The following is a 9,014-nucleotide window of genomic DNA, read 5'->3' as shown; positions in this document are numbered from 1 at the left end:
AAGAGTGAGGGGAAGGAAGGGAATTTCCCACTCCTCTTCCTTAGCAGAGGCTTATGACTCCAAAGAGCACTGTTAGAAAACCACTGTTCTGTTCGGATTCATTAACTTCTGCTTTTATTTTTATTGTTTCCTTCTTCCTGTGTTCCATAGACTTGTTTTGTTGCTGTTTTCTGACTTCTTGAGTTTTCTGCTTATTCTGTTTATTTTTATTCTTTCTTATTTAACATTGAAAACAGTCAAGTCTGTAAGTTTGTCACTGTACAATTCTAGTCATAATTTATAATATTTTTTTCTTTTTCTTTTTAATACAGAGTCTCACTCTGTTACCCCAGGGTTGAGTGCCATGGCATCTCATAGCAACCTCAAACTCCTGGGTTCAAGTGATCCTCCTACCTCAGCCTCTCAAGTATCTGGGACTACAGATGCCCACCAAAATATCTGGCTAATTTTTCTATTATTATTTCTTATTCTTTATATATATAAATATATATATATGTATATATTTATAGACATATATAAATATATACATATATATATATTTTCTTTTTTAGAAGAGATGGAGTCTCATTCTTGCTCAGGTTGGTCTTAAACTCCTGAGCTCAAGGGATCCTCCTGCCTCAATCTTGCAGAGTGCTAGGATTATAGGTGTGAGCCACTATATCCGGCCTCTTATAATATTTTATATAGATTATTTTCTCTTTAGGTGGTAATTATATTTTTGAGTTTCACTTTGATCCATGATATATATAGGAGTGTGTGTTTTTAGTGTCTAACTGTGGAGGATTTTGTTTACTCTTTTTAAAATTAAATTCTGGTTTTATTTCATTGTGGCCATCAAATAGGTTCTTCCTAATTTTAGGTTTTTTAAGAATTAAATCCTTAATTCAAATATCGCTGTTTGTTTGTAATCCAGTGTTTGATCAATTTTTATAGATTTTCCATGGCAGTTTATAAAATATGTATTCTGTTTTTAGGTTACAAAATTTAGTTCACTCTTTTTATCTTTCTTATTAATTATATTTGAATCCTCTGTATTTACACTGTCCAATGTATTACCCGCTCTCTCCATGTGGCTATTGAGCATTTAAAATGTGATTAGTCTGAATGGAAATGTATTATAAGTGTAAAATGCATACAGAGTTTTGAATATATAAGACAAAAAAAGCAAAATGTCCCAATAATTTTTTAAATTAATCAATTTATTTATTTATTTTTATATATACATGTGTTAACTAGGTTTCCACTTTTTGCCTTCACATAATCAAAAGGCTTAAAATTTAACAACAATGACAATGTTTAAGATAAGGATTAGAAACAAAAACCTCGTAACCAATAATTTTTTTTATATTGATCTCATACTGAAACCAATATGATAATATTTGTGGTATGTTGGGTTAAATAGAAAATTAAACATCATTAAAATTAATTCAGCCCTTTTATTCATAGTTTTAAAAATGAGCCTATGAGAAAATTTAAAATGACATGTGTAGCTCAAATTCTGTTTCTATTAGACAACACTCTGTATCATTTTTTATTTTGTCCACAACTAGTAATGGCATTAAAATTGTCTTTTCAATGATTTCTGTTTATATTTCTCACAATTTCACTGTATATATGGGTGTGTATTTCTTGTCTTTTTTTTTTTTTTTGAGACAGAGTCTTACTCTGTTGCCCAGGCTAGTGTACAGTGGCATCAGTCTAGCTCACTGCAACCTTAAATACCTGGTCCTCCTGCCTCAGCCTCCTGAGTAGTGCACTGTAGACACATGCCACCAGGCTTGGCTAATTTTTTCTATTTTTTATAGAGATGGGGTTCTCATTCTTGCTCAGGCTGGTCTCAAACTCCTGGTCACAAATGATCCTCTCCCCTTAGCCTCCCAAGGCTCTAGGATTATAGGCATGAGCCATTGTGCCAGGTCTCAAGGTATATGTTTTAGTACTATGTTATTTAGCACATAAGAAACCATTCTATTGTGGATTGTACTTTGTATCAAATAAAATTATCATTTTTGGCCTGTTTTAAATTGTTCCTTAAATTCTACTTTGATATGAATTACTGCCATTCTTGCTTTTAAAAGATTGCTTAGAATACTTTATGCACTCTCTTTAATTTTATTTTTATTTCATGTGAGTATGTTTTAAATAGTAATTAAATTTATTTTTTGATATGATGTGAAAGTCTTTGCTTTTAATATGGGAGTCTAACTTTTCACAATTATTGTCATCAAAGATGTATAATATTATTTTATGAGTTCAATTTTTATACTATTTTTCTATATTTTCTTATATTAAATATTTTCTTTCTTTTTTTTTTTATTGTTGGGGATTCATTGAGGGTACAAGAAACCAGGTTATAATGACTGCATTTGTTAGGTAAAATCCCTTTTATAATTGTGTCTTGCCCTCAAAAGGTGTGTCACACACAAATATATTAAATATTTTCAATATCTTTAATTCTACTTTTATTACATTTGTGTTTTGAAAAAATCATAGTCCAACCCATTTTCTTTAGTTATCACTGTCAAGGATAGAATAGCACCTAGCATTTCTCTTGGGTACATAACTGGTAATAGAATTGCTGGATCATGTGGTAACCTTCTATTCAGCTTTTTGAGGAAATGCCAGACTATCTTTCAAAGTGGTTGCACCATTTTACATCCCTACCAGCAATAAATGAGGTTTCTAATTCATCTGTGTCCTCAGCAACACTCATTATTCGTTTTCTTTTTGACTATAGCATCATGGTGTATACATCTTTATGGTTTTCCCTGGTGTCTGAAAATTTCACAGATGACAAATGATGTTAAGCATCTTTTTCTGGGCTTACTGGCCATTTGTGTATCTTCTTTGGAGAAATGTCTATTCAGTTCCTTTGTTCATTTTTAAATAGGGTTATTTTTTCCTCGGCACCTGTAGCACAGTGGTTACAGCACCAGCCACATACACCAAGGGTGGTGGGTTTGAACCTGGCCTGGGACAGCTAAACAACTGAAACAAAAAAATAGCTGGGCATTGTGGTGGGTGCCTGTTGTCCCAGCTACTTGAGAGGCTGAGGCAAGAGAATCACTTAAGCCCAAGAGTTGGTGGTTTCTGTGAGCTGTGATGCCACAGCATGCTACTGAGGGTGACATAGTGAGACTTTGTCTCAAGAAGTAAATAAATAGGCTAGGCGCCTGTGGCTCAAGCGGCTAAGGCACCAGCCACATACGCCTAAGGTGGCAGGTTCATATCCAGCCCCGGCCCGCCAAACAACAGCAATGGCTGCAACCAAAAAATAGCCAGGCGTTGTGGCGGGCGCCTGTAGTCCCAGCTACTTGAGAGGCTGAGGCAGGAGACTCGCTTGAGCCCAAGAGTTGGAGGTTGCTGTGAGCAGTGAAGCCACGGCACTCTACTCAGGGTGACAACTTGAGGCTCTGTCTCAAAAAAAAAAAAAAAAAAAAGAAGTAAATAAATAAATAAATAAGATTATTTGTCTTATTAAGCTATAAAAGTTTGTATGTATTTTACATACACATCTCTTATCAGCTATATGACTTGTAAAAACTTTCATTTTGTGGGTTGTCTTTTTACTTTCCTGATGGTATCCTTTGAAACACAATAGTTTTTAAATTTGGGGTATGCTCAATTTGTCTATTTTTTTTTTCTCTTGGTGTCATATCTGAGAAACCATTGACTAAGGTCACAAAGATTTATACCTGTTTTTGTCTAAGAGTTTTATAGTTTTAGATCTCACATTTCGATCTTTGATCTCCATTTTGGGTTTATTTTTTGTATATAGTGTGAGATAGGCATCCAACTTCATTCTTTTGCATGCTAGTACTATATTGTCTTGATTGCTATAGCTTTTATAGTAAATTTTGAAACCAGAAAGTGTGAGTTCTTCAAATTTGTTTTTCTCTTTCAAAATTTTTTGGCTTTTCTGGGTTCCTTAAAAGCCAGCTAAGATCATCAGAGATCCGGACAATATTGAATCTTTAGATCAATTTGGGGAGTTGCCATCTTAACTATATTAAGTCTCCTCATCACAAACATGAAATATATACTTAGATATTCTTTAATTTCTTTCAACAATATTTTGTAGTTTTCAGAATTTAAATTTTGAGTTAAGAGTTAGAATTTATTCCTAAGTATTTAATTCTTTAAAATGCTATCTTAAATGGAATTTTCTTAATCTCATTTTCAGTTTTTTCTTACTACTATATAGAAACACAGTTGTTGGTGTTTTTTTGTGTGTGTACATTGATCTTGTATGCTGAAAACTTGCTGAGCTCATTTATTAGTTTTAATAGTTTTTTTTAATGAATTGTTTGGGGTTTTCTGTATATACGATCATGTCATCTGCAAATAGAGACAGCTTTACTTCTTCTTTTCCAATTTGGATGGTATCCATAGTTATTTCATTTTCTTGCTTAATCACCCTGGCTAGCGTCATCAGTACAATGTTTAGTGTTAGCGGTGAAAACAGACATCCTTGTCTTGGTCCTAATCTTAGGAACAGGAGGACAGTGTTCAGTCTTTAACCATTAAGTACTGTGGTATTTTTGTAGATGCTCTTTGAGGAAGCTTCCTTTTGTTTCTACTTTGTTGAGTATTTTTGTCATGAAGGGCTAATAAATTTTGTCAAATGCTTTTTCTGTGTTTGTTGAGATGATCATGTAGTCTTTATCCTATTATGATGATGTATGTATTGCATGAATTTAATCTCAGATGACATTAATTTTTGCCTTTTAATTTAATTTACCAGTTTCTTCATTCTTTTTTTTTTTTGAGACAGAGCCTCAAGCTATCCTCCTGGGTAGACTGCTGTGGCATCACAGCTCACAGCAACCTCCAACTCCCAGGCTCAAGCGAATCTCCTGCCTCAGCCTCCCAAGTAGCTGGGACCACAGGCGCCCACCACAATGCCTGGCTATTTTTTGGTTACAGCTGTCATTGTTGTTTTGGCGGGCCCAGGCTGGATTCGAACCCACCACCTTAGGTGTATGTGGCTGGCGCCTTAGCCACTTGAGCCACAGGTGCTGAGCCAGTTTCTTCGTTCTTTAGAGTTCAAAGGACTGTGGAAGAACTCATTAAATGACATATACAATAGATGCAATGCAGGGGTTGGATGTTGATGATGGTTCTTTGTGAAATTTTCAATTTCCAGGCCTTGGTATCATCAAAAATCCTAGTGGTGGCTATCCAGGATTTTTTGCTTGGTGTTGTTGGGCGGTATGAATGTAAAACAAATTTTTAGGTGTGCTTATGTAACCCATCTCTGTAAGTTCATAGCATTATTTTGATAGTATATATGATACAATGTTGTATTTCAGGCACAATTTTTTGGAGGTGGAATATATTAACTATATTACTTATATGCTCTTTGGGGATGATAAACCTTTTGTGTAGAATAAAGTGTATAGCTAGTATGTATGGCAGTTGTAATTATTATCAATGTATTTTGTCTTTGAAAAATTATAGACCTTCCCAACTTCTTCCTTCAACATAACATGATTTGTTTCATATTATGTATTTTGATCATGTCCCTATTTTATAGTGTGTATTTGTATTAATTGCAGTTTCCTTCTTTTGGGCACATTTTTCTTTTCCATGTGGGTTCCTTCATTTGGTTGCATTGTCATTTTCACTGATGATGCATCTCCTAATTAATGCTTCTTCTTTGAATGCCTGCCCTTTGGTTCTTTATTTTTGCAGTTCAGTTCTGTTTTTTATTTCAGCTGTATTTACTGCTATTTCTTCCTATCTTCTATTGGCCTGTGACCTTCTGTGACTTATTTGTAATAGTTATATGTTTATGAAATTGACCATCCATCCTCTGGTATCAGAGATAATTAATATGTAAATGTTTCTTTAAAGTGGCTTAGAACTTCACCCTGGAAGTGAGAACAAGATCACCTAAAAATTATACCCTCATATTAACTTGAAAAAATAAAAAAATACTCAAAAAATTGCTTAGAAAATAGTCATTTTTGTGGTTAGTACTATATGCGATAGCTTTCTAAAATCATAGAAAGGTCTTAAATTATTAGAATATGTCACTTACAAGCATATATAAAATTTTAGCTATTTATACATAATATAAAATTTACATAACATAAAATTCAAAATATACATAATACATATCATATAAAATATACATAATATAAAAATTACCATTTAACTATTATTAAGTGTACAGTTTTGTGGCATTAAGCACATTCACACTGTTCTGCAACTATCAAATTTTTAAAGAGGAAAAAATACCCATCTCTTAATCTTTTAGATTTTTTCCTTTTTCTCCCATAGTCTTCTTTTCTGTTGATCAATTCTCCTTTTCTTTCAGATACTGAAGAGTTCCTGGCAGAAGGTTTGAGGAATGAGAACCTCAGTACTATTGCAAGGGACCACAGAGACCATATTCTGCGGGGCTTTCAGCAAATCAGAACCAGGTTTGTATAAACTAGTTCTAATATTCTTCTTCATAAGATTTAAGGCAATTTATAATCAGTAAAATCTACTTTAATAATGTATAAATTAACCAGGTAAGACACACCTAGCATAGTTCTTTATACTTAATAGAAGCTTAATAAATATTTACGGAAATGAATTGGAGGCAGGCCAGCGTAATGTAGTTTATCAAAATAAGAATGTTTTGATGATTATGGATGCATCTTAAAATAATTATTATGCTTTTAGTTTTAGATTTTTATGTTGGCATTTATTAATCACTTTTGCATTTAACTAAAAAAAAAATGGTGAAAGCTAAACATTATGCTTGTCCAAATTACCAACAGAAAGGTGTTAGGCAGTATGAGATTTTTGGTACTGATTTTACTTCCACATCCTCTTCCCCAATTAAAAAAAAAAAAAACACTTAAGTCAGACTTACCCAGGTGATTCTTTGACTGTGTTGGAATGTTTTATCCCAGACTGGTTAGAATATCATGTTCATTGTGTTTTTGTGCTTTTTTTTTAATTTGTGACTTAATTTGTGCATTTTAGAATATGAGCATCTGACAGATGCATACACTTCCTTGGGGGAGAAAGAAATCAAAATTTTCCTTTACAATATGTATTCTGAACACCTATTGCTTGAAATGGGTAACTGAATGAGAGTTGGAGATAAGCGAGTATTATTTTAGCTTTTTCTAACCTGGTAGCAATGTGATTCAGAATGTTTGAACTGAGCACTCTTAGAAAGGCAGTGCATCTTCAGGGTTATGGTTGGGATTTAATTTGCATGGCCTACCTGTTCTTAGCATCTACTCTAAAAACCTCATTGAAACTCCCTAGAAAAGAGAATTTTATCCTTTGAAAGGGCACAGCCAGAATCTTTTCCCTTCAGGAATGTGGGAGAACCTCAGGAGATACCCTGCTGGATCTTAATCGATCTTTCCTGCTGGCTAATTAAGCATCACTTTTACTCAGCAACTGGGGACTGTGTAATTATCAGCCTGGGTTGCCCTGAATAGTTGAAACAATAGAGAATATGGGAATGGAGAATATGCTCTTTTCAAAAGTGGGAATATCTATAATTTTTTGTAGGCTGGAAGGGTATTTAAAATAAACTTCTCCATAATATTACTTTATTAGCAGATACATTTAGGCTTAGTTGTGTACCTGGAGTCTTAGTTGATAATCTATAGAATTTTTTATTTTCACATGTTTGCCTCTGTATTATATGATTACCATAAGGAATAAAGGTAGAATTATTTTTAATTGTACTTCTTATAGGGAAAGGGATGCCCTAAGCATAAAGATATATGTGGTGGTCCTATTGGTATAAATCTGTGATATGGGATGCAAAAAACAATTTTGATACATTTGTAGGGACACATATACAATGAAGAGGAATTTTTCTTTCCCCTATCTGTACCATAGCAGTGGGAAAGGGCTAAATTTCAATCTTAAATTGGTAGTAAAAGGCAAATTTGTGGTAATTCACATAGCTCATTACTGCCAGTTGCACATTACTTCTTAATCCTATTTTGAAATAAATGCACACACGCACATATGCACACAGAAGCTGTTTGTTCTCAAGAACTTTCTGTGTGGTTTGTGGGTTAGACATCAGGAAATAATCATCAGGAGCCTTAGAAAATATCTGTGCTGGTGATGGGAGCTTTCTGTTCATTGATTTGTTACAAGAAAGATGACACTTTACGTAGAATTTCATAATTATCAGATCACTGAGGAAATGAGGAGCCAGAAACTAGATACTGTGCAAGAAAATGGAAAAATGAGGCTCTCCTTTGGCAAGCTGTTTGAAATTGCCTTACATACACCCATTCAATCATCATTTTGTTAATGTAACCCTTGTTTTACTGAATCTTTTTCTTCAGCCATGTTGCCTCTATTGTCCACTTTTTACCCAATGGGAGCCACTTAACACGGGTTGATACTAATGGGTTTGAAAGTACTGAAAGCTTGCAAATGCCAGCCGTATTTATTTGCATTGTGTGGCAGATCGGCAGTTATCAAACTTAGGAGTTAAATGTATATTGAAAATACATGAAGCATGTAGTAACATGAAAAGAATTTAAGTTATTGAAAGTCACTTAAAAAGTTTTATGTCGGCTCAGCGTCAATAGCTCAGTGAGTAATGGAACCAGCCACATACACCAAAGCAGGCAGGTTCGAGCCCAGCCTGGGCCTGCTAAACAATGACAACTGCAACCAAAAAAAATAAAAAATAAAAAAGCTGGGCACTGTGGCAGGTGCTTGTAGTCCCAGCTACTTGGGAGGCTAAGGCAAGAGAATTGCTTAAGCCCAAGAGTTGGAGGTTGCTGTGAGCTGTGATGCCACAGCACTCTACCAAGGGTGGACATAGCGAGACTGTCTCAAAAAAAAACCCCAAAAGTTTTATGTTTAGGCTTGGCTCCTGTAGCACAGTGCTTACAGTGCCAACTGCATACACAACAATGACAACTGCAACAAAAAATAGTCGGGGGTTGTGGTGAGCGCCTGTAGTCCCAGCTACTTGGGAGGCTGAGGCAAGAGAATCACTGAAGCCCAAGTCTAATATGATTAAACAT

General features: G+C 34.4%; 1 protein-coding gene across 1 annotated transcript in view; it reads left to right on the top strand.

The window, feature by feature from the left end:
* Nucleotides 1–380: 380 nt before the first annotated feature.
* The window catches only part of SKAP1 (src kinase associated phosphoprotein 1), a gene marked incomplete at its 5' end in the record, with an annotated part of 275,060 nt that continues 266,426 nt past the window's right edge, over nt 381–9,014 (top strand). Inside the window, 2 exons of the mRNA XM_012802982.2 lie at nt 381–411; nt 6,314–6,428. Of these exons, the coding sequence (XP_012658436.2) occupies nt 381–411; nt 6,314–6,428 (146 nt within the window). The remainder of the gene's footprint in view (nt 412–6,313; nt 6,429–9,014) is intronic.

This window comes from Otolemur garnettii, unplaced genomic scaffold, assembly GCF_000181295.1.
Source record: "Otolemur garnettii isolate 467f Iridium unplaced genomic scaffold, OtoGar3 scaffold00018, whole genome shotgun sequence".
Lineage (NCBI taxonomy): Eukaryota > Metazoa > Chordata > Mammalia > Primates > Galagidae > Otolemur > Otolemur garnettii.
The sequence above is the reverse complement of the archived record's forward strand: the minus strand, read 5'-3'. Positions and strand labels throughout refer to the sequence as shown.